The sequence below is a fragment of the Astyanax mexicanus genome, chromosome 4 (genome assembly GCF_023375975.1).
Source record: "Astyanax mexicanus isolate ESR-SI-001 chromosome 4, AstMex3_surface, whole genome shotgun sequence".
Taxonomy (NCBI): Eukaryota; Metazoa; Chordata; class Actinopteri; order Characiformes; family Acestrorhamphidae; genus Astyanax; species Astyanax mexicanus.
Window position 1 is genome coordinate 5,497,737 of NC_064411.1, and position 26,486 is coordinate 5,524,222.

At 36.8% G+C, this 26,486-nt stretch overlaps 5 protein-coding genes across 5 annotated transcripts in view; 1 reads left to right on the forward strand and 4 right to left on the reverse strand.

Moving 5' to 3' along the window:
* The window catches only part of LOC125801463 (zinc finger protein 239-like), a 430,185-nt gene that overhangs the window by 270,099 nt on the left and 133,600 nt on the right, over nt 1-26,486 (forward strand). The window lies entirely within an intron of this gene.
* The window catches only part of LOC125801203 (gastrula zinc finger protein XlCGF49.1-like), a 254,562-nt gene that overhangs the window by 212,104 nt on the left and 15,972 nt on the right, over nt 1-26,486 (reverse strand). The window lies entirely within an intron of this gene.
* LOC125801310 (zinc finger protein 271-like) overlaps nt 1-26,486 on the reverse strand; it is a 230,712-nt gene that overhangs the window by 117,662 nt on the left and 86,564 nt on the right. The window lies entirely within an intron of this gene.
* LOC125801349 (zinc finger protein 239-like) overlaps nt 1-26,486 on the reverse strand; it is a 156,348-nt gene that overhangs the window by 6,476 nt on the left and 123,386 nt on the right. The window lies entirely within an intron of this gene.
* On the reverse strand, nt 19,898-24,334 carry LOC125801490 (zinc finger protein 239-like). Its single transcript, XM_049478272.1, has 2 exons — nt 23,917-24,334; nt 19,898-21,661 (listed from the first exon to the last, which is right to left on the reverse strand). Exon 2 carries the CDS (start codon nt 21,516-21,518, stop codon nt 20,751-20,753), a length of 768 nt encoding a protein of 255 aa, XP_049334229.1. The 5' UTR covers nt 21,519-21,661; nt 23,917-24,334; the 3' UTR covers nt 19,898-20,750.

The window sequence follows — 26,486 nt, forward strand, 5'->3', positions numbered from 1 at the left end:
CTCTCCACAGCGCCACCTCGTGGTGCTTTCCCTCTTCGTCTAAGATCAGTTCACCAACAGGAACAGGCCCATCTCTAGTGGCTTGCATCCGGGTTGAAATTAGCTATGAAAAACATAGTGTTAAATAATGCTGTGAAAATACACTATAACCATACGGGGGACTAATTTTGTGGTACCACTTTAAAATAAGACTACCTTTATAAAGGGTTTATAAATGGTTTACAATTAGTTTATTAATGGTTACTAATTAGGATGTAAATGTCTTAAAAATCATTAATAGTCAGTTATAACACATACATAGAAAGGGCAACAATGACCTGTTATGAAATAATGAACCCACAGCCATCTATATTGTTGCCCTTTCTATATATGTGTTATAACTGATTATTAATGATTTTAAAGCATTTACAACCTAATTAGTAAGCATTAATAAACTAATTGTAAACCATGTATAAACCCTTTATAAAGTCTTATTTTAAAGTGGTACCAATTTTGTTTTGTGGAAGAATGTATTTAATTTACCCTTAATTTACCCTACCACAGTCAAGTCAGAATATTATGACCAGCTCCATACACCATACACCTATGACCATACACTCACTGAGCATCTTTTTAGCTCCGCTGATCATAAAGGACACTCTGTATTCCTGTATCTGTTTCTCTGTGTACTTTATTATTAAGTTTGCTTGGAAAAGTCAACTTACTGTTCTTCGTAATCTTCTTCTTATTATTATCTTATTCTGCGCTCAAAATTTAATCACTATCTCCTCCTACAGCTTGTGACGTAGAAATACTAAATTTAGCAGTATCGTAGGACCTATACCCGATTAGGTTGCTTGTGCTTTTTAAGCGATATATCGTACGTTTTTCGTAAAAACTTCGTAAACGTGCACTTTTTTTCCCCATAGGAAATGAATAGGGGACAACTTTGAACATCCACATAGGTCACAATTTTTGAGATATGAAGACAAAAATCGGACGTTCTTTACGGAAATTTCGACGATTTGACGTTTTCGTACAATTGTCGTACGAAGTTTCCCCATAGGAATGAATGGGGGGGCCTTTCTCTCCCCTGCTCTTCCAGTACTGTGTGTGTTTGGAGGAGCTGCTGTATGGAGCAGATACTGATCAAAAGTTTGGACACCCCGGCACCCCAGCCAGGGCTTAGCAACCAGTTAGCAACACCTTAGCAACCACCTGGAAAACATTAGCAACTGCATGGCAACCACTTTAGAAATGATAGCAACTGCCTAGCAATCAAATAGCAACAGTTTAGCAACCACCTGAAAAACGTTAGCAACTGCCTAGCAACCACTGAGCAATCATATGGAGTTTGTTAGCAACTGCCTAGCAACCATGTGGAATATGTTAGCAACTGCCTAGCAACCACAATAGAAATGATAGCAACTGCCTATCAACCGATAGCAACAGCTTAGCAGCTTAGTAATCAAAAGTTTTTAGATTTCAGCATTTAATCAAAAGTTTTTAGATTTCAGCATTTAATCAAAAGTTTTTAGATTTCAGCATTTAACCGAACGTTTTTGGACTTAAGCATTTAACCAAATATTTTTGGATTTAAGCATTTAACCAAAGGTTTTTAGATTTTAGCATTTCATCTAAAGTTTTAGCATTTAACCAAACATTTTTAGATTTAAGTGTTAAAATCCTCCACATGTGTCTAGGAAGAAAAATATGGAGAACATAACACATGGCTATCCTAAGTCAAAGAGCCAGCAGAGGTTAAGTAAGAAAGAGGAGAACAGGCAGTAAATAGCGGTACAAAAATCTGATTTAATTTTAGCTTCCCACCACTCATTTGCACATACAACAAACCATGGCAGTATTTACATTATTTACATATGCTGTATAAAACAACAAAGAAAGTACCACTCTGGGAAATGTAAACTATGGACGGTGCTACAGAAAAGAACACAACAAAACATAACCATATTAAACTACCTAAAGCCAAATTAAGTACAAAAAGAATATAAAGAAAAGATACTCCCTAACTTATAACCTAAATACAAGGGGTAGCACCCGCCCTCTTACCTAGGGACCGATACAAACAACTCCTACATGATGTAAAAATGTACAGGTGCACCTATTTTACCTGTTTGCATACCCAGGTGGTACAGAGTTGTCTTTCAGCCAAAAAGAGGGATTAAGTTAACCACATCAGAGAAGTAATACAATAAAATTAGGCTACAAGAGCGCATTGGCCTTAAAGCATACCCCATGGTTCTCTCTCTCTGTCGGCCATCTTGGTTCAGGTCCTTTTGTAGTCTCCACCCACAACTCTCTCCCATGGCTCACCTGAGAGAGAGAGAGCGAGAGATAGAGAGAGAGAGAGATACTGCACGTAAGCATTTAACCAAAAGTTTTTGGTTTTCAGCATTTACCCAAAAGTTTTTGAATTTTACCATTTAACCAAAAGTTTTTGGACTACTTCTCAGCCAAAGTATTTGTATTCCACAATTTAGCCAAGGTTTTGGGCTTTAGAATTCTACCAAATTTGCTCCATTGCTTCATCAGTAAAAAATATTTTAATTCCAATTTAGTCAAATAAACATTTTTACTGATTATAATTTTGCATAAAGTGGATTGGACAAAGAACAGATAAAGGTAATATATAAGATGTAAACAATATAGGTAAGATTGTGATATCAAGACTTACATATTCTTATGTATTCTTAAGTATTATAAAAATGTGTTGGGGTTGTTGCTTTGTCTTGAGCCACATAGGTTAGGAGATGATAAGGAGATTCTGAGACTTCTGGTGGACTTTGGTAGTTCACTGGTGGTGCTTGGAAGGGTTCTCCGTGCAGTCTCTCGACTGTCCATTGTTGTTGTTGGGGTGTTGTTGTCCCTCAAACAGAAGTACAGACAAAAAATGGTTCATTTGTGATTAAAAGTAATTCCATAAATGTTGTTCTAAGACACTATAGGGTGGGCTTTAATTCATATTATCCCCCCCCCCCCCATATCAAACCCACTCCTATGCCCTTGATAGCAACAACTGCGACGTCCACCACTTGCCAGCCCTCTGCCTGGGAAACCGGGAGTTTGGTGATACATTTCACTCGGATGGGAGACTCCTTTTTGTAGGGCGTCGTCGGCTGTGAAAACATTCTGTGTAAAGAAAAGAGCACAAACATACAAAATAATGTTTATACTGTTTAATTCATTATGTTTCACTTAATTTATTGTATTACCCATGATTAAACGGTTCATATTCTAATATTTTATCAAACTATATATTATTAAACTGTTTTTGGACTAAGTGGGGCTATTTTGCTGTTATTGTTCTGTTGTGTAACACTTAGCACTGATTAAATATTACATAATAAAAAATAATATGAAAATAATTAAAATAGATATTTTTTTACTTAGCAGCACTTGTGTCCCCATTTTAAAGTGTCTGGGTGGAAACAACACCACGCATCTCTACCAAGCAATTAAAAAAGATATATTTTTATCTATTTTCATATTATTTAAATAGTACCAAGCGTTACATATACAGAACAATAACAGCACAATAGCCCCACAAAACCCAAAACAGTTTAATAATATGGTTTATTCTCCCAACCAATCAACAAATAAAATATTTGCATATGAACAGGTGAATCATGGGTAATACAATAAATTAGGTGAAACATAACAAATATTTTATATTTAGTCCGTTGTGCTCTTTTCTTTACACAGAATGTTTTCACAGTCGACGACTCTCTACTAAAAGGAGTCTCCCATCCAGGTGAAATGCATCACCAAACTCCTGGTGCCCCGGGCAGAGGACCAACAGTTGGTGGACGGTGCGGTTTTTGGGATGTCAATCAGACACATTCCTAAGTGATTACTTATTGGATAGAAAATGCTGTGTGGTAATCTGAAATTCTGTGCTGAGTATTTGTTTATAAACAGTCTGACACTCTTCTGAGGTAGAAATCAGACAAAGAATAAATCTGCTCTGGGAAGTCATTGATTCTGACCTACCTGAAGATGAAGGCAGGGGAGAAAAAATAAAAAAAATTCCCGTAGCGACCGCGCCGTCTGCGTCCTTAATAAAAACTTTTAAGAACCAGGGAATGGCGAATAGTTTTATACAGTGCATGTGATAATGTGGTTTACAAATCAGACATTAAAGATAATGAACGTCTAGCATGAACTATTATTTATATCGTCTCATTGCTGTGTGCATCTGTAACAAAACATTTATAGGAACTATTAAAATAAAGAAATAGATTTGTGAGCCTGTACATACATAAGTGTAAATCATCCAATACAGTGTTGGACGAAGTTTATATCACACTATCGTTTGTTTTGTTACAAACAGTATAAAAGCTACTGCCTGTGGCTAAATGGTGGAATGCCAATACTTTTGGCTGATTGAGCTGTGTGCAAAAACTTTTGGTTAAATGCTAATATCCAAATACCATTGAATAAATGGTGGTGCAGCACAGATATGCCTCTTTATGGTTTAGTATAGCTTCAGCCCAGCAGTGTAAACTCTTAAAAGCAGAAACAGTTATGATCATAAACCACAAGCACATGTCTTTCTGAAAAATGCCAATTATAAAAAAATACTTTCATAGGGTTTAAAAGGGCTGATAAAAACCTTTAGAAGAACACTGCAAAACACCACAAAACCAGCAGAAAAATATAAAAACCATAGAATATTTGTTTTAGCAGGAAAGGATAGTAAGCTTAATTGAATGTGTTTAAATTCAAAAGACAGTTATAAAAACAATTAAACACATTTTATTTTGAATTAGTTTAAACACAACACACACAATCAAAAATCAAAAGCACAAACACATACAACCTCACCCCCCAAAAAAACCCTAACAGAACATGCTAAGAAATATTACAAACACAACACAAAAACTTGTCAAATTACCACATTATGGTTCATTAAAAAGTGGGCTTTCAATGTTTAAAATGACCTCCCCTTCCCTCACAACAGTTACACCACTCCACACAGTGGCGGGAACGCTGAACTCCTCCATGGTGTCACTGAGGAGAACAGTCTCATCGCCTCACGATCTCCATCTCCACTGTGATCTTCAGTGACTCTGGTTCCTGTAACACAGAACATGGTGATAGGAGTAAGTTTTAACAGTCTACATTCTTTTCTGGTACAACAGCACAACAATAAAGTGTTAAACTACGGCACTGTAGTTATTAGTAGTGATGGGTCAGACTCTTAGCCGGCTCTTTCAAATAAACAACAAGCGCTGACTTCAGAGAGTGAGCCAATTTATACATATAAATATAAATGTATAGATTAAAGTTTTACGATGATACATATAAACCACAGTAGAAGACAGCATAAAAATATACATTAAGGAAGAAAACTAATGATAGAAATAGTGAAATACTAACAAGAGGCAACAGTGAAAGCTCCTCATAAACTCTTACAGTTTTTAGGCATTTCTTATTCCTAGCAATCTCTAAAGGATTTCAAAAGTGGAATAAAGTCCAGTACGAAGATATCAAATCAAGTATTTACAATGATGATAGTAGTATTTACTCAATAAAATAATAATATTAATAATATACTTAAAATCAAGATCAGTGTATGAAAAAAAACATATATATCACCAAGGTTCATATTTACAGAGATTTTAGTTTTCTTTAAAAAGAAAGAAGAAAAGTCTTGCCAGAATTAAGATACAATGGAACATAAAAAAAGATGATTCACGTTCTGATTGACAAAAAGAGCATTCAACATTGAAGTGCTTGATCTACCCACACCTTACACATGTGACCTCACATAAACTGTGTTTTGTAGCAACATCAGCTCCTTCTTCCACAACAGGGCAGATCATAACAGAAACCAATCAAACCCTCAAACATGAGCTCCTTTTTATGTCAATCTTTGCTGAAGTTTTCAAAAAACATCACCTGGATGCTTGTTTTTTTTATTTGCACAATTATTTTTTTTTTTGTTGAGTGACACTTTGTTGATGGTGTTCAGCGCTGTTTATTTCACTGTATAGAGTTGCACATTTGAAATTAATATACACATTTACATTGGACCTGTTTGTTTACTTGAGATGGGCCTTTGTTTTTGTATTTCACTATTTATTTTTTATAAAAATAAAGCCATATAAATAATATATATTTTATATAATGTATGTTTCAACTCTATTAATTCATTGTACACATAATTTGGTAATAAATTGAATTAAGCAACCAAAAAACATAAGGAGCTACTTGCAAGCCGAAAGAGCCGTCTCTTCTTATACCTCTTTTCCACCAAAAAAGTGCTGGTGCCGGAGCCGGTTCCAGGGAACCTTTTAAGAACCGGCCCATGTTTCCACACTCACTAAATATGTAAATGTGGTTTGATTTGTTACAAGCAGCAGAGATGTAGTAATGATTCAGGACATTCAAGGCAGAAATTAAAAATGATGCAGTTCTAGCATACAGTTTTTATATACATTTTTGCAGTCTCATGGCTCAGTACATCTGTAACAAAAAAAATCTAGGAACTATTAAAATCAATAAATACTTTTTTTTTTTACTTTAAATACATTTATGAAGCCTATACCTATGTAAGAAGTGTAAATCATCCTTTACACACAATACATTTCTTCATTTCTGTATTGGTATTAAGAACTTTATATAAGGTGTATATACCTTTATATAAGGTGTATGGCTATACATATGCCTATTGGGTTCTGTCTTTTCTTCTCAAATTAATGAACTGAACTGACGCAGCTCTCTGTAATGAACGTCAGTCGGTAACAGATGCTGTAAATACTAAATGCCTCTTAAGAATATTTTTTAGTTGGAGGACCATTGCTGTCTTAGAACTCCAGGCCAATATTTAATAAAAATATATTCGTTTAAAAATTACAAAAACATTATTGGAGACAATCAGTGATTTTAAATTATTGTCCAGCCTTAAGTATTATGTATAATTCATATTCAATATACATATCAGTGGTGTGCAGTAAGGCTTCTAATGCCTTCTAAGGTCTGACCAAATGTGCATGTAAATAATTACTTATTTTTTTATCAGGATGTATATAATTATTGCAAGTGTAAGCATTTATTTTATAGATTAACGAAAAAACAGCAACTAATTCAAAGCATTAGCCTGTGTTTTTCGTTGCTATAGGACTGTATGATTGACAGCGGTACTGACCAATCAAAGCTCTTTAAAATGTCTTCTGCTCACGTGTCCGCGGACCCTTCTCATGATTTTGAGAAGGGTGTAGTAATGAGTCTATTAGAAAAGTCTTAGGACAATCTAACCAATAAGACTCATGCTTTTCACTCCGGGGGCGGGGCCATGGCTGCCTAGCCCCTTCTCTGCGCTCGGATGAAGGGGTCAGGCTACGTGCATTGATTAGTAGTAAAACGGAGAGCGCATGCTGGATTAATTAAATATTTAGCTAACTATCATGGAAATAAGACAGATATTGTGTCATATTATATTAAAAAGCCTTTTTAAAGGCTGCCCTTCAATGTGAAACTAAGTAATATGCCGTGTGACTGGTGATTTTTGTGTGTACTTAATGTTTTGGCTGCTCTGGCGTCCTGTAGAGATACAAATGAGTGATATTTGTTAAACGCCTGTACTTGTAGGAACATTAAGCATTTATTGTTGGGTCTATTGTATGCTTTTGTAGTTTGTAGCTGTATTTGTGGACTGTTTATGTGTATTAAGTTCATTGGAACTACTGGTCTGAATCTTCAGGTCTGGAACTTAAGCTGGTTCTCTGGCTCTATAGCAGTGGTCTCAATCTTATTCTATCTGGGGGCCGCTGTAGGTAGAGACTGGGTGAGGGTGGGGCGCACAGGACAAGAACACGTATTTTATTCAACACACTCTGCCATGCCAGGTGTTCTGTCGAGTGATGCTACCCATCGATATGCGCTTTCTAAAGACACTGCGCATGTGCTAACCTGAACATAACTGCCAAGTGTCATCCAGATTGGGCAACATTCAGCCTGCCAAAATGTCTACTGAATGCTGATTGGCTGATGGTGTTCAGCCATGTTGATTGATAAAGTTGCCCTTTGAACATCTTTTAGAGGTTGTATGATAGATTCTGCCTGCAAAGTGTCAGCTTGCTAGGTTGCACGGTTGCTGAGAAACAGTGCTCCAAATTTACCTCTTGAAGTGAATGGGGCATATATCCGGAAGGACTAATTTGCATATGGCGGCCATATTGTTTACATATTTCAACTTTTTCTTAATGAATATTGAAGCGCATGCTCTCACGAGTATTTTGATACCACACATGCTAGAATTGTTAAAAATTCCTAGGACTAGTTCGCAAAAGAATGTTTTGCACATTATGCAAATTAGAAAAAAATATAAGTAGACGGAAGTGCATGGTCCAAATTGGAAAGTTGTTGGTATTGACCCAAGGAATCCAGCAAAAAAAGAATTTTGAATGTAGGTCTTATGGTTTTTGAGTTATTGAGAAAATTGTTTATAGCGCCACCACTTGACCAATCGGTGCCATTTTTGTTGTCCACCGAGATGCACTGATCCTACATCTACCTACCAAGTTTCATATCTCTAGGACTTACGGTTTAGGCTGCACAAGTGGTTTTTCAGGAGAAAAAGAATAATAATAATAAGAAGAAGAAGAAGAAGAAGAAAAATCTTAGCAAAAACAATAGGGTTCTACGCACCTTCGGTGCTTGAACCCTAATTATTATCTCGACGCCCATTGACCCTAGGGTCAAATTCGGATATGTATTTTGGAATGACTACTAGGATCACCACACCGAATGTGGTGACTCTAAGACCTTGATTTCTATTTTTCCCAATTAAAGAGTGTGATTAATTACATTCTGAAATGTCAAATTTAATGCATCAAAAAAATCATATCTCAGCCCCCTTTGATCCTGTTGTGGCCAAATTTGCATATGTTGGTCATACTGATGACCTGTTCAACGTATCTAAAGTTGGTGGTCCTAAGACCTTGCTTTCTATTTTTCCCAATTAAAAAGACTGTTTTAATTAAAATCCCAAAGTCATGTGGTACATAAAATGGCCGCCCTGGGCCTGCTGATGAAATGTGGTGTGGTTCTGGCTGGCTCTGCCCAACTTGGTGGTTAGGATCATGGTTAGGGTAGAGTCCCAATGATTCATCAAAGACACCTTGGGACTTGGCCACGCCCCCTGGGGTTAGGACTTTTATCACCAGAGTGTCATCAGGACACTTTGGGACCTAGCCTCTCCCACTCCAAGTCACTCCCCCACACTGAGGGAGGAGTCGGGGACTTGTGGTAGTCCCTAGGTGTGAATGAAATTCAGCCAGGATTCCTGCCCCTAGAGAGCAATACCCCAACACATTCGGACAACACGTCGGTCATTCCAATGAATGGGAAAAGTTAGGATCCAAGGTCCAGTAAAGTCATCCACCCATTGGTCATTCCAGCCCATTCATTTCGTAACAGCTCTGTGATCTTGTCCCTAACCCTAGTTACAAATACACTAGGTCTTCATATTATATAGTTGTTGCTGGACAAAACAGTTTAAGGCAATGTCCTTATTTTATTACACAGTACTATAACCTACTAATAGTTCCACTAGTTTATAATGAAGCCCCTGAAGATATTGAATTTTAAGCCATAGTGGTGTCATATGTCTGGGATTTTAACAGGGTTAAATGAAATATCATTAAATTGTTCATAGGCCAAAATTCTTGAACAGTGAGGCAACGGCCTGAGGAGGCCAACAATTGGAGACTGCCTGGGTGTCAAAGTAAGACTGCGTTACAAAGGGAGTACAATGCCAACAACAGCACATGGCTTGCATACCTAAATCATGTCTGCTCTGTTATTATTGAAATCATGTTAATTGAAGGAACTTTATACTGTTTACAACAATTCAAAAGATAAATTACCGTGGGCAATCAATATTTATAAATTCTATTCACTGCTCAGAGAACAAAAGGATTGAATTAGATTTTATGAGGGTGCTATAAGTATAAAAAAATCTGATAATTTACAGCCATGCTATTGCATTGACTCTAATTATTGCATGTTTTTACTACTTTTTAAGCATCAAGAGCTCAATAGCTCAGGACGTTTAATACCCTCCCAGTGCACCCGTATGTTTTCAACAACATTATTCTAAATAAATACAATTTCACTAAACATACCTGCTGAAATATATCCATGTATATAATTAAATGAATATTCATTAAAAAAATATATATGTTATGCATGTTGTATATGTCGCAGCCACTGAACGGTGCATCCTTGAGGCCTTTGGTGAGGTGCAGCTGCAACTGCAGCAATAAACTGGAGAGAGGGGCAGAAATCTTCCAACACCACTGGAAGAGGATCTGGAAGAAAATGTACTTCCCCTCCAGTGTGCAGAGGATTTTGAGGGCCTAGAAAAAGATCTGACCAACCGTGCCTCAAGAAAAAAAAAAGAGGTCAGTATTGAAATATACCTTTTTTAACTCACACAGAGTAAACATTTTGTAAACATCTTGTAATAGATAAACATTTCTTTAAGAAAAAAAGTAATTAACGTTTCTTTCTTTTGAGTACAAAATTAAGAACAAGAGATAATCCTAAATAAATACATTATTATTATTTTCTTACAGCAGACTCAAACTTTTCTTAAACTGTGAGAGGTAAAAAGACAACTCTCTAAAACATAACTTTCAATGAGTTTCATAAAACTTTATTTAAAAAATATATGTATCAAGGAGTTCCCCTACAGGCTTTTTTACCCAACCATTTTTTACCCACCCAACTTTTTCCTCAATTTGCCTATGCTCAGCAGCTGAAAAAGTATATAACTGGTTAATGCAATTAACATTTCATTCAAACTGCATCTCATAATTAGTGATAAGCTAACAGAACAGGAGCATACAACAGAAAATCAAGATTTTTAAAAGAAGATTGAAGAATTTCTTAAGAATATATTTGATGTGAGGGTTGCTTTAAAGAACGCTCTTATGAACTCCTTAATGTTTGTCCTCATATCTCGTAAGCTTAAAAAAACTTAAATTTAGTCCCTGGTTACATTCATATGTCTGTCTACAGATGTCAAAGCTGTCATTAGGGTGGGGGGGCAAACATTGAAAAAAACATTATGGAGAATTACCTGGCGGTCTCTCTGAACTGGTGTGGCAGAGGAGAAAAAAAAGGAATTGGGCACTCTCGCATCAAGGAACTTGTAATATGTAAGTATCAAAATAAGACCATATATAAGTATACCAAACATTTTACCATAAAAAACAAAATCTCAAATGGCTTTGTTTGGTGATGGTTCTATGTACATAATTACAACAGGGGTGAACACAGAAGCTTAATATTGGTATCAGTCTTTAAAAAATGATCATGTGTGCTTCTGCAGCCAAAGTGGCCCTTTCTAGATAAAATTGCACACCACTGAGTAAAATGACTTTTTAAGAACGTTTAAGATGGCTTTTCTAGAAAGAAACTGCACTGCGTATTATATGAATCAATTCAGTGTCGCTCTTAAGTCTTAAGATGCAATTAGTGCCAAATTTAAAAGCAGTCATTGGAAAAATGTGAAATGCAGAATATGTGGCAAAACGAAAACTTAAACCACTATTATATTATCTTTACATGCCACAATGAAATAAAATCACAGTTCAATCACATTTAACCAAAATAAGTGTTTAAAGCATCTTGATTGGCTGGTATCCACATCCAGAAAAACATGACATGTGTACGTTAAGTTAATCAGAGCACATTAAAAAAAATGGTTAGTGGGGTTTGAAAAACGTGCGTTTTAACAGGTGGATTTTAGCGAAAAATCACTTTCCTTTCTGAGTGAACTCTCGGCATGAGTGTTTCACTGCTCCTGACAAAAGTGTGCTGTGTTTGGAACGTTCACAGCCAAAACACAGTGGAATACAAAACAGTTGAACTGATTGCATTTTAAAGTCACATGTATTGAATTACACAAATAAAGCAATTTGCTTTAAAATGTAAATCCATGTATACTGTCACTTTGCTTTTTACTGTGAAAAGGCACTGTAGTGTAGTGACTGCTTTTCAATTTGGCACTAATTCCTCTCCATATGTAAGTATAACTTGCTGGTATACAGTTAAAGAATGTAGCTCAATATTACTACTTAACACAGATATTGTTTTTTAGACTGTCAAAAGATCCTACTTTTTAAATGTTGGTAGCGTTATCTAAGAGGGTAGCATAGGGTATCAAAAATATCCTGTAGTTTTAATGCTGTTTCAGCATTTTTTCAAAGTTTAGGCTCTCATAATAGCATTTCAGACTTAAATGGTTCTTTGCATGGCATAGTGGTTCTTCAGGTTGAAAGAGAATATGTTATGTATGGTTTTGAGTAAAGCCTTTTTGAACATGATTCCATGTAACAAATAAAGTTGTTTTATTTTTACAAGCTTGACACTGTGTGATGATATCAGCTGGCCTGATTCATCACCATGGCTCCTAAAAGTTTCTGGGGACAAATTTAAAGACACTAAAAATGACTTTCATTACGATGTCACTTACCAGTCTCCATATGCGAATTTCTCGTTTGGAGGGAACCTGAGGAGGAGTCAGGGTGGGGAGTGAGCACCTGCAGGGAAATAAATTGTTAATGATTAAGCTAGTAACTAATACTAATACTTACCTGAATTGGAATTTGGTTGATTGACATTGAAATACAGACGAGCTAACAATAACTATTGCTAGACTGTCTATTAAGCAGCACACAAAGCACTATGTGGCAGTGTAGCAAACATGTATGAGGCTGAAGTTAGCTTCTTATTTACCTTGTCTTATTCAGTCGTCTAATAGTTCTATTTTCATAATTTGGTATCAACTTCAACAGACGGTTTGATAATCTGGAGTCAGGGTAACTGAAAATAGGCAGAACAGGCTATTTATTTTCAATGAATCTTGTAAAATTCCAAATTCAGAGGGCTATAATAAAAAATCTACACTAATATTCCTTGTTGTTCAGGCTATTCACAACCTATTAAGTCTACGTTTAGACCTAATAGACACCTAATAGTTTAGACCATAGGAACACCTTAGCAACAACCTAGCAACATGTTGGCAAGAAACATATTCCAAATGAACAAATTAGCAGCCAACACCTGTATATATACCAATATTGCATAAAATGACGTATTAGCAACATTCTGATCATTACGTTAGGCCCAATAATGTCTTAGAAACTAAAACATACGAGTAATTTTCGAATGAAACAATGTTGTACTTACAGCGTCTGTGATGAGAAATCACCAGCTGTCCAATCCAAGTGAAGCTGATGCAGAAAAGGCGATCAGAGACTGGCTTTGTCTGGCGCCTCACAGACTTCATCGCGGAAGACCACGCTGAATAATTATATAATAACAACAACAACAAATATTTTATAATTCATTAGTCATTTGTAAGTTCTGGTTTATGCGAATGTGAATTGGTTCGAAAGCACTTTTCAAAATAATATTTAATGTACACTTTATAATTTATTAGTAACCTGTTACATTTTTGTTTGTGCATGTAAATTACTTTTGAAATACAACTTTTAAAAGAAATAATATTTCACACACTTTATAATTTATTAGAAATCTGTTACATTTATGTTTGTGCATGTGAATTAGCTCTGAAATACAAAATTTAAAAATAATAATATATCTTGTATTTCAGAAACTTTATAATTTTTAGTAACCTGTTGTTAAGTTTTTGTCTGTGTATGTAAATAAGTTCTGAAATACAACTTTTCAAAATTGTGAACTGCCAGTCTCTTTACATCTTTTTATCTCTGTTTAAATATTTTAAAGTCGAAACCTGAATAACAGGAAATATAATTAATCTTACACTTGATTCGTTAATCCTTTTTTAAATTGTTTTATACGGATGGTTGTTAAAATAACTCGTTGATATGGTTCTTGTGGATAGAGAACGCACAAGCATCAGGTTCCTATTCAGGTTCGTCTTTTAGGAAGCGGTGGGACGTCGCTTGTCTATCGCGTTAGGAGGTCTCAGCGACGCCGTGCCAGTGAGCAAACGAGCTGCCAGAGACGCTCTAACGATTACGCTGTAAGCATTGCATAAACATCGTAAAGAAAGCTAAAAAGCATCAGGCGAGGAATATCTTTCGGAAAGCAGACGAACGACGTTTGATCATCAGGTAACAACGTCTCTGCGACGCTGTGCCAGTGAGCAAACGACCTGCGGCAGATGCTTTAATGATGTAACTGTGAGCATCGCATAAACGTCTCTCCGATGTACCTGTGCTGTCTGGGGAGTACGGTGATGTGATTTACAGACATGCGTCAGCCACTACACTCAAACCACTAGATTTTGTGTATCATGCGGTGCTGAGATTACTTGTACACATCACTGTTCACTCTATGAAAAAGTTGGATGGTCTTCTCTTGCTGTGCACCGGGAAACACATTGGTTTATTTTCGTTTTTAAAGCACTTCCTCACCATATGCCACCGTACATCACATAAACCAGGGATGGGCAACTTCCATGATGGAGAGGGCCACATTTTTTTCAGCATGACCATTGGAGGGCCACATGACCTCGCACTTCAAATAATTGAATATGAAAAACGCTACAAATGATTTTCAATAAGAACAAATTTTATTTGAATTTATATCTGTATGTTTACAGCGCCAACATTTATCAACAACTATTTTCTGCATATTAATGCATTTTAATACGGCAAAAGACAAACCGTTTGCTTAAAAAAAGTGCAAAAAGGAAGTCCTTCATATCAAAGAACAAAAAGTTTGCTTAAAAAACTGATTGCAAATACAGTAGTTCCTCTGTGTAAAATAAGTTCATTATAACAAGTCCTTCATAAGCAACATAGACAAAACATTTGCTTATAAAAGTGCAAAAGGCATTTGAACTCATTTATAACAAAGAACAAAAAAGATTTAAAAACTGATTGCAAATAGCTCATTCAATAATAGCAGAAAACTAGACCACAGAGCGCCCGTGCCCGCTATTGTTTGGCAGCGGCGCGCCCTCTAGCGGTCAAAAGTAGAATTACATTATTTTTTTCTATTATTTATTTTTTTTATTATGAAATTATGAAATTATTTTTTATCTATTCGCGGGCCGCACTGAGTGATGACGAGGGCCGTGTGCGGCCCCCGGGCCGCCAGTTCCCAGCCCTGACATAAACGCTTCTTAAAAATAACACAATCTACCAGACTCACTCCAGTAACTGGATCATCGAGAGTTTTAACTGAACTGGGAAAATCTGCTTTTCGTTACACTGCAACAGCGAGCTGGAATTCACTACAGGAAACTCTAAAGCTCAGCTCGCTGGTGTCACTAAATCATTTTAACCTTCTAGTCTCTAACCACCTTCAAGGTGATTTTTATGATCTTTGGTATGTTTTCAGTTTCTTTATTTTTTTAGTTAACCTTCTAGTTTTTAATGCTGGTTTGTTTTAGCTATTTTTCCACATTTCTTTTATTTATTTTCTTTTATTATTTTTAGGGATTGCTTATGTAACCCCTATCCCCAGTAGGGGTGGGTAATATTATATCCTATACAATATATCGTGACACAGAAAAATTGTGATATTAAAAATCCATATCGTGATAATAGAGATGTTCTGTCTTAAAAGAAGTCAATTATTTATATGCAGTTTATATGCATGCACTAAATATTCTGCAATATTTTTTGCTGCATTATATTATTTTATGCTATATTTTTATTTGCCACATTATGATTATTCTGTTATCCTATTATACTATATTCCTGAAATTAATTAATTATTTTTCTGTTTTCCTATATCGCCAAGTACATCGTGTTATCGCAAAATTACCATGAAATATCGTGATTTTATTTTAGGGCCATATCGCCCACCCCTAATCCCAAGTTAATTGGAAGAAATAAGGGCCTGAGTTCTATCTATTCTTTCCCTTCTCTATGTTTGTAGAAATTAAATAAAATAATAGAAAATATAAAACACAATAAAAGGACTATCACACAGGTATATGAAAGAGCCAGTAGTTACTGAGTTTGATACTGAGTGTATCAAAACGGTAGGGCAACATAAGACTTAGAATCGAGTGTCCTTTTTAGTACTTTTAACAAAATAATACATTAATAGCAGGCTTCAATCAACAATAGAGTTATATCTTTTCAAGACAGAGCAGTTTAGCACCTTTTTTAGATGCAATAGTACAACTACAGTGTGTGCAGAATTATTAGCAAGTTGTATTTGAGAGGATTCTTTTTATTATTGAACAACAACTTTGTTCTCAATCAACCCAAAAGACTCATACATATTAAAGCTTAATATTTTTGGAGTTGGAGTGGGTTGTTTTTAGATCTTAATGAGGATATCTGTTTTTGCAGATAACTATTACTCTGCAGAATTATTAGGCAACTTAATAAAAAACAAATATATACCCATATTACTTGTTTATTTTCACCAGGTAAACCAATATAACAACTCAAAATTTAGTAATGAACATGTTTGACATTCAAAAACAAAACCAAAAACGAATCGGTGACCAATAAATCCACCTTTTTTACGGTGACACTCAAAAGCCTTCCATCCATATTCTGTCAGTTTCTTGATCTGTTTACGATCAACATTGAGTGCAGCAGCCACCACAGCATTCCAGACACTGTTCAGAGAGGTGTACTGTTTTCCCTCTCTGTGGATCTCACATTTTATGAGGGACCACAGGTTCAGATCAGGTGAACAAGGGGGCCATGGCGTTATTTTTTCTTCTTTTAGACCTTTACTGGCCAGCCACGCTGTGGAGTATTTGGATGCGTGTGATGGAGCATTGTCCTGCATGAGAATCATGTTTTTCTTGAACGATACCAACATCTTCCTGTACCACTGCTTAAAGAAGGTGTCTTCTGGAAACTGGCAGTAGGTCTGGGAGTTGAGCTTCACTCCATACTCAATCCGAAAAGGTCCCACAAGTTCATCTTTGATGATACCAGCCCATACCAGTACCCCACCTCCACCTTGCTGGCGTCTGAGTCGGAGTGGAGCACTCTGCCCTTTACTGATCCAGCCTCGGGCCCATCCATCTGGCCACGCTCATTTCATCAGTCCATTAAACCTTGGAAAAATCAGTCTTAAGATATTTCTTGGCCCAGTCTTGACGTTTTATCTTATGTTTCTTGTTAAAAGGTGGTCATTTTTTAGCCTTCCTTACCTTGGCCATGTCCCTGAGTATCGCACACCTTGTGCTTTTTGATACTCCAGTAAATGTTGCATCTCTGAAATATAGCAAAACTGGTGGCAAATAGCATCTTGGCAGCTTCACACTTGATTTTCCTCAATTCATGGGCAGTTATTTTGCGCCTTTTTTTCCAACACGCTTCTTGTGACCCTGTTGGCTATTTGCCATGAAACGCTTGATTGTTCGGTTATCAAACTTCAAAAGTTTGGCCATTTCAAGACTGCTGCATTCCTCTGCAAGACATCTCACAATTTTTGACTTTTCAGAGTCCGTCAAATCTCTCTTCTGACATATTTTGCCAAAGGAAAGGAAGTTGCCTAATAATTAAGCAAACCTTATATAGTGTGTTGATGTCATTAGACCACACCCCTTCTAAATACAGAGATGCACATCACCTGATTAACTTAATTAGTAGTTGGCTCTCAGGCCTATACAGCTTGGAGTAGGACAACATGTATTAAATGGATGATGTGATTAAAATACCCATTTGCCTAATAATTCTGCACACAGTGTATAGTGTGCAAATACCCATATGTAAACTTAAGACACAAATAAGAGTTATATTTTAAACAGTACCCCAATTATTTAAATGACTATTAATTAATTAATTAATTAAATAAACAATTGGTTTAATGATTATTATTGCTCAGAATTATATTTAAGGATTAGACCTTATTTTTAGAAGTAGTATCTTAGATTTTATCTATAGGATTGATTTTAGGTTAATATAACCCTTTTTTCTTACTTTCAGAACTACACTGTCAGTTATATATTTAAACCCTTAATCAGAAATGTACCTTAAATAAGAAAAAATACCTTTTAAAGTTAGTTTGTAAAATAAAATAGCATCTTAAATTAAATATGTGGGCCCACTCTAAAGAATACACTCATAAAGAACAGAATTATAGATGAAATGAACAGAACTAAACGGTGCAGGTCTGGTTCGGAGCTTAATGTCCGCTTTACTCTAACGAGCAGAAATAAGAGTTTCAGATTTACCTCAGATTCAGTGAATATGAGCGGGAGCAGAGCGCGGGGTCCTGCAGCACGGAGCGTTTTCCCTCAGAGGAACTCTGATCCACGCGGGGACTCAGAGCGCTCTCTGGTTAGCAGTGTTAGCGGTCCTGGTGTTCAGTGGAGGCGGAGAGAGCGCGAGTCAGTCCGGGGAACAGTCTGTCGGAGCGGCGCTGCAGCGGAGAGTTCACGGCTAGCGCAGAGCAGCTAATACACGAGGCTAAACACAGCTAGCCGAGCTGGCTAAGCTAACAGTGCTAACAGAACTTCACTTATAGAGAGATTATCCCAGCTTTATCCACCAGCTCACTCTCAGTATGGACTTCAGTGTCCTTAAAATTACCGGTTAGTTTAATTAATACTGATTATTAGTGAATTTAGTTCAGCCTGTGAGGAACTTTTTCCTCCTCGCCTCTCCCGCGCTGCTACTCCCGCATCTCCGCTGTTCTCTCTCGTCCCGTGGGCGGGCCCGTTCCAATCTGGTACTCCACCCTCACCTGTGCACTTCTCCCTCAGTAGATCCCTTAATCACTTTTAGGTAACCTTCTTGCATTAACACAGAAAATAAATGAAAAATACGTAGGCTTTTGTTTTCTTTTTAAACTATTTACACAAACAATAACTATTTTGAGCCTGTTAGTACCTTTTTAAACCATTACTTTGAATTTATATGATTTATTATTGTATTTTTAGTGTACCTATTTTAGAACTAGGGAGTTTTACATTTTTTAGCCGGGGCTACATGAGGAATATGCGAGAGGGGCGTATACCATAGTGAGATACCGAATGAAAGCTTGAAAGAGAACACAATTTACATTTAGAAAAAAAAATTGCAATAAATAAAAACAAATTTATTGGACGTGAAACACTGTTACTAGTACTGAAACATTTACATTGGTCAGTAAAAAAAGCAACTGCTTTGTTTGTACATTTAGCTAGGCTAGCTATCAATAATAGTAGTCAGTAAAACAGGAAATGCTTTGTTTATACATCTGGTCAGTAAAATAGCAAATGCTGTGTTAGGATATTTAGCTAGACAAGCTACAAATAATAATGGTCAGTAAAACAGGCAACACTTTGTTTGAACATTTAGCTAGGCTAGACATTAATAATAATGGTCAATTACTCAAATGTAGAATTTGGTAATTAAGTGTAGTTGGTGAATGACTATGCTCTTTAAAAAACAAAACAACACAACTGTCAAGCACTCACAATAAAAAACTTTATAAACATGAAATCAAATTAAACACATGCTACTCTGCCTTTGGAAGTAATTGTATATTTAACCCTTTTAAGCCTGAACCAACAAAAAAAAACATATTTTTCCGAATTTCAATCTTAAATTGACTATTATGTTACACTTTAACACAAATCCATTTTACACTGGAATTCTCTGTTGGGCACCTTTGAGTATTTAACAAATAATAACAAGACAATCTCAGGCCTATAGGTTTCATGTCAAACTTATCTTGAGAAAACACAATGAGATTGCAGATCTGCAATCTAAAAGCCGTTTGTTAAAACAAACAGATGAGTAAATATAGAGGTGAAGCAATACAAAGATAATAGTTTGTAGAGGATAAAAACAATTAAGAAACTAAATGATTTGGATACTCTTAATAAATTTGAAGATTAAAAAACCTTCAGCAACATACAATATTCAATAAGGAAAACATAAGAGAGTATAAAACTTGAGTAATACAACACAACCAAATATCCCTCTATGGTAACAGATTTTTAATCAGAACGACTGAACCATAGACAAATGAGAACACCAGCAGAGGGAGTGAATGAGCCTGCAACCTTACTGCGCTACACAAACCTGGAGTGGGTTGATTTCAGTATGGGAACTACAGCTTGAGCGTTTTATTTAACCTCTGTAAAGGATTTTGTTGGCCTCTCTGCGGGGTCTGGATGCTCCTCCGGTCCACACAGCAGTACCCAGCACAGTGTCGTCTCTTTGTGGATCTGGGTCTCACTTTTGGGAGCACTCTCTGGAGTTCCTCAGGTGGTGTTTTCACTTCTTCTTTCATACAGATGGGTCTAGCAGTAAATAGCATTAAGATAAGCTATGCTTAGCTTGGGGAACTGAGGACGGCTTCCACAGAGTGAAAACAGAGATACTAGAAATTAATAGAAATAATCAAATCTGCATATACTAGAAAATAAATTAAAAGCATTCAAATCATAAGCTCTGAAGATTTGGTCCTAAACATTTAGTTGCAAGCTAATAATCCTTCTCTACTCCTAACAACTATGACATCTAAATTTTACAGACTAAGTTTTTTTCCCTTCTTCAGAACTGAACTCCTACAGTAACTACCCTAAGCACTGAGCTGTGTCACACAAAGAATGTCCTGGAACATCTAACATACAAGTAAACATAACATGGAATTCAATAAACATCATCCCTGGATAAGATTCATTTTGCAGAACCTGTAAAATCCATTGTTAAATTCAGTTTTCTGGTAGAACGTGTCCCAAGGGATAAAGTTAAACATTTGTGTAGGATAAGGTGTTCTGAAAGGTTTAGGATTCGCACTTTTAATTGAAACAGATTTGGGATAGTTTTCTATCATTTGTGAATGCGCTGGTGTTTTTTGAGATCACTCTGTGTAGTAAAACTCTTCCTACAGTCTGAGCAGTAATACGGTTTCTCTCCTGTGTGAATGCGCTGGTGATTTTGAAGAACACTCTTTTGACTAAAATTTTTCCCACAGTCTGAGCAGTGATACGGTTTCACTCCTGTGTGAATGCGCTGATGTATTTTGAGATTACTCTGTTGAGTAAAACTTCTCCCACACTCTGAGCAGTAATACGGTTTCTTTCCTGTGTGAATGCGCTGGTGTTTTTTGAGATTACCCTGTTCAGAAAAACTCCTCCAACAGTCTGAGCAGTAATACGGTTTCTCTCCTGTGTGAATGCGCTGGTGTTTTTTGAGATTACTCTGTTTATTAAAACTCCTCCCACAGTCTGAGCAGTAATACGGTTTCTCTCCTGTGTGAATGCGCTGGTGGTTTGTGAGACTACTCTGTTGAGTGAAACTCCTCCCACAGTCTGAGCAGTGATGCGGTTTCTCTCCTGTGTGAATGCGCTGGTGTTTTTTGAGAGTATTCTGTTTAGTAAAACTCCTCCCACAGTCTGAGCATTGATACGGTTTCTCTCCTGTGTGAATGCGCTGGTGTACTTTGAGACTACTCTGTCTAGTAAAACTCTTCCCACAGTCTGAGCAGTAATACGGTTTATCTCCTGTGTGAATGCGCTGGTGGTTTTTGAGATTACTCTGTTTAGTAAAACTCTTGGCAGAGTGCTGATGTTTCTCCATGTTGGGACTTGTCTTCATTTGTCTGTTAAATGTATCAAACTGTTTCTGCTTGTTCTGAAGATTCTTCTGGACGGCTTTTGCTTCACCTCTTTCAGCAGGTTAACATTGCTCTTTGTCTATCCTGGTTGTTGGTGATGAATTTCAGGAGAATATGTTCATTTCTGGAAAAAACAGAAAGAAAATACCATTGAATATTAACATAAAAGCAGGTCACTTAACTGAAGAGAACTGCCTAAATCAGACTGGCTCAGCTGAGCCCTGTGGCCCGTGGCTGGGCTGTAGCTCTGACTAAGTAAAGACTGCGGGCTTGTGCTGCTGCTGCAGCTCCGACTAGTGGTTGGATGAGGAACTGCTAAATCTGAGAAAATGCTAAATTTTTTATTTTATATTTATTAAGCCTTATTTCAGTATCAAACGTTTTGATCAAAGTTAATATAACTTGTATTTTATGTCATTTCTATTCACTTGATTGATGGAGTTTTTGGATTTCATAACATATATCCGGTTCAGTGTAGAAATATGAGACTGTTGCTTGAGTCACTTCAAACTACCCCAACAAATAGCACTTATAAAATTTTACTCAAAGGTCAGAACTATTGGGTTTGTTTACATGTAGCCTTATAATGCACTAACCGATTGAGGCCATTTCAAATATAATTTCTATCCAATCAGATGAGGTGGATAATCCTTTAAATAATCCAATACAAAGAAGAACAACAGCCTTGTAAACACCTGTACCCGATTACATCCCCAATCAGAATGTTTAAGTACGTTTGCACATGTACCACAGCGTTTTAGGGCCACTCTTAAAAAAATCAAAAATAAAACAGTTCGCTTTGAGATTAAAGTTTTATATTAGGAAAGGAGATATATTTGTATTATTTTAGGTAAATTTAACTTTAACCACTTAAGCTGCAGTTTAGGAGCGGAGCAGAGGGAAACGAGCACTCATGAGCTGTTAAATAATCACCATCAGTTATCAGCATGTAAGATGCTGATTATTAATGCTGTAGTGTTACAGTTACATAATACATAATACAGTGTCCAGATTTTCTTGTGGTAGCCTCCCAGAAGACCTGCGCAAATTTTTTTGTTCCTTTCGTTCCATGTAGTTCATATTTAATTTAAAATTGAATAATAAACTTTAATGACTGAAAATGAACTGAATAAGATGAGCTTTCACTTAATTGATCAATAGTACCATTTTGACAACCCATTTTGACCATGCAAGTTAACACTGTTCAGAAATTTACACCAAATTGATACAACCTTTTTAACACTGTTTATGTAATAAATGCTAAAGTTGTACCAGATGGACTTGGTCCTCACTGTTGATGGTAAACTTCAAGTGATGCCCCAACTTGTTTGCACTTACATTTCAATTTAGGTAAGATGGCTACAGTCAAAGTGACACTCAGAGATAGAAGAAATACAAATGTGCACAAGTTTATCAGAAAAATCTATTTCATTGTTAGAGTCACTTCAAACTATCCCAACAAATAGCACTTACTAATTACTATGTAAAGGTTGGTGCCGTTGTTTGAGTACCAATTGTGACATTGATTCCAGTAGACACTTTTTTAAAATCTAAATTTAATTTAAAATATTATGATTACATTTTCTTTGCATTCACCTTCTTGATGTCCTGCAGGTTCTTGAAAAGGAGATCGTACTGCAGCAGATCTTGTTTGTTGTTCACCTTGTCTAAAGTCTTTCTATTTATGTATTCTGAAAGCTTTCCTTAAATTGAGATCATTCACAGCTCCTCCCTGTAAAATCACTCTCTGACATCACAATAGACCATCCTGATTTCTGTATAGAAGGGTACTTCACACTTGTAAAAGCGTTAGAAAATTCATATGCAAATAAAATTTTTAAAAACTAATAATTATAAAATACAAAGCATTTGTTTGAGTTTATTTGTTAATAGGATGGTAAAAACTTGTTCAAATGCGTCCAGCAAGCATTCTCATTCTACTACAAAATAGTAGCCAATTTAGACAGAATTTTTGTACACGTTAAAGGAAGAAGTTACTGATGTTGAGACTATTCGGGACAGATTATATCTGGTTCTGTGTAGGAATAAAACAAACACCCCTGGTTGCTTGAGTCACTTAATCCGCCTATTATGTTTGAGGTCAATTTGACCCATTCAATGTTTAATGCATTTATGTAAGTAGTTAATCTCATTTTATTTCCCTCACATTTGGTTAAACTCTTGTTAATAAAAACAAAGTAAAATAAAATACCAAAATAAAACAACCCTTGGTTTAAACAATTAGTATGAAACACTGAACTGAGAAAACACACCTCCAATTTTGTTGGCCAGTACTTTGGTGCACTTATAACTTCACTCAGTCAGCGAAAGCGGAAGTGAATCGAATGAGTCAACCGAGTCAGTTGATTCGTTACTCACGGTTCACACAGAGCTCGCGGAGGTGGCGTCCTCAGTAGCCATGACAACAGACTCCCGGTTCCCGGTGCTCCCGGTCAGAACGCAGCAGTCCCCAGCACTCACAGCGGGAGACGACGCAGTGCACGAGCGCCGGGAAGATCAGAACACCCTCCGTGTTCAACTCACACGCGAGGTCCGGCCGAGCTGCTGCAGACAGGCGCGAGGAAACTCAGCAGCAGCAGCAGCTCTCAGTCCGCGGAGAAGCGCCTTTACTCCACAGTCCGGCTGAACTGCCTCTTCAGAGGTTCCGCAGTAAAACTGAACTGAACGCTGCGGTTTAGAGCACTATACAGTACAATAGCACTGTAACTGTGTTATAGAGCGGATAACAAGTAAATAAAAGCGCTCCGGAGAGTCTAAACACAACTTCTCTCCTCACTTTCTCTCTCCTTCTCCTCCAACACACACCCACAGACACTCACACTCTCCCTCTTAGTCCCGCCCCTACTCAGCGCGGATTGGATAGAAAAATGTCTGTCGAGCTTTTCACTCGTATGATTGGCTGAGCTGAACAGGAAACCAGCAGGAAAAACCCGCGAAACAGAAAAGGCTCCTGGGAAGAAATCATACAAATACACAGGATATTTTTAAGGGTCCTAAACAGGTATCTAATGTTATCTAGCTAGCCAATGTTCCCAGTGCTTTTTTTAACCCAAGTATCTAACGTTATCTAGCTAGCTAATGTTCCCAGTGCTTTTTTAACCAAGTATCTAATGTTATCTAGCTAGCCAATGTTCCCAGTGCTTTTTTAACCCAAGAATCTAACGTTATCTAGCTAGCCAATGTTCCCAGTGCTTTTTTTAACCCAAGTATCTAACGTTATCTAGCTAGCTAATGTTCCCAGTGCTTTTTTAACCCAAGTATCTAATGTTATCTAGCTAGCTAATGTTCCCAGTGCTTTTTTAACCCAAGTATCTAATGTTATCTAGCTAGCCAATGTTCCCAGTGCTTTTTTAACCCAAGTATCTAATGTTATCTAGCTAGCCAATGTTCCCAGTGCTTTTTTAACCCACGAATCTAACGTTATCTAGCTAGCCAATGTTCCCAGTGCTTTTTTTAACCCAAGTATCTAACGTTATCTAGCTAGCTAATGTTCCCAGTGCTTTTTTAACCCAAGTATCTAATGTTATCTAGCTAGCTAATGTTCCCAGTGCTTTTTTAACCCAAGTATCTAATGTTATCTAGCTAGCCAATGTTCCCAGTGCTTTTTTAACCCAAGTATCTAATGTTATCTAGCTATCTAATGTTATCTAGCTAGCTAATGTTCCCAGTGCTTTTTTAACCCAAGTATCTAATGTTATCTAGCTAGCTAATGTTCCCAGTGCTTTTTTAACCCAAGTATCTAATGTTATCTAGCTAGCCAATGTTCCCAGTGCTTTTTTAACCCAAGTATCTAATGTTATCTAGCTATCTAATGTTATCTAGCTAGCCAATGTGCCCAGTGCTTTTTGTAACCAAGTATCTAATGTTATCTAGCTAGCCAATGTGCCCAGTGCTTTTTTAACCAATCATCTAATGTTATCTAGCTAGCCAATGTGCCCAGTGCTTTTTGTAACCAAGTATCTAATGTTATCTAGCTAGCCAATGTTCCCAGTGCATTTTTAACCCAAGTATCTAATGTTATCTAGCGAGCTAATGTTCCCAGTGCTTTTTTAACCAAGTAGCTAATGTGATCTAGCTAGCCAATGTGCCCAGTGCTTTGTTAACCAAGTATATAATGTTATCTAGCTAGCTGATATTCCCAGTGCTTTTTTAACCCAAGTATCTAATGTTATCTAGCTAGCCAATGTTCCTAGTGCTTTTTTAACCAAGTATCTAATGTTATCTAGCTAGCCAATGTTCCTAGTGCTTTTTTAACCAAGTATACAATGTTATCTAGCTAGCTGATATTCCCAGTGCTTTTTTAACCCAAGTATCTAATGTTATCTAGCTAGCCAATGTTCCTAGTGCTTTTTTAACCAAGTATCTAATGTTATCTATAGCCAATGTTCCCAGTGCTTTTTTAACCAAGTATCTAATGCTGCTCTGCTCCCTGCTCTGCTCCCTGCTCTGCTCCCTGCTCTGCTCCCTGCTCTGCTCCCTGCTCTGCTCTCTACTACTCTGGTCTGCTGCTGTGCTGGTTTGCTGCTGAAAGCTTGCTTTAATCTTCAGCTTCTACACTTTTCTCTGTTTTCTTCTCTTTTACTCTCTTCACACTTACTAATCCACTTTTAGTCTGCTTCCTCTTTGCTCTACACACCTATTAATCCACTCTCAGTCTACTTTTATAGACTTTTTCCTCAGGTTTGCTGGATTAGCTGTTTGCTGCTGCAGTTTGTTTGTGTAAGTTTCTAATTTCAACTGAAACAAGGTGAGTGCTTTTTTCTCCATGGCTTCTGCTCAGGTTTACACCTGTTTAGAGTGTGGCATGTATAGCTTAGATCCCTTATCCACCGATACTGGTAACAATAGTGGTATTTGTACTAAGTGTGAGATAGTTAGCTCCTTGGTGGATAAGGTGAATAAGTTAGAGCTGCACGTCCGGGGTTTAA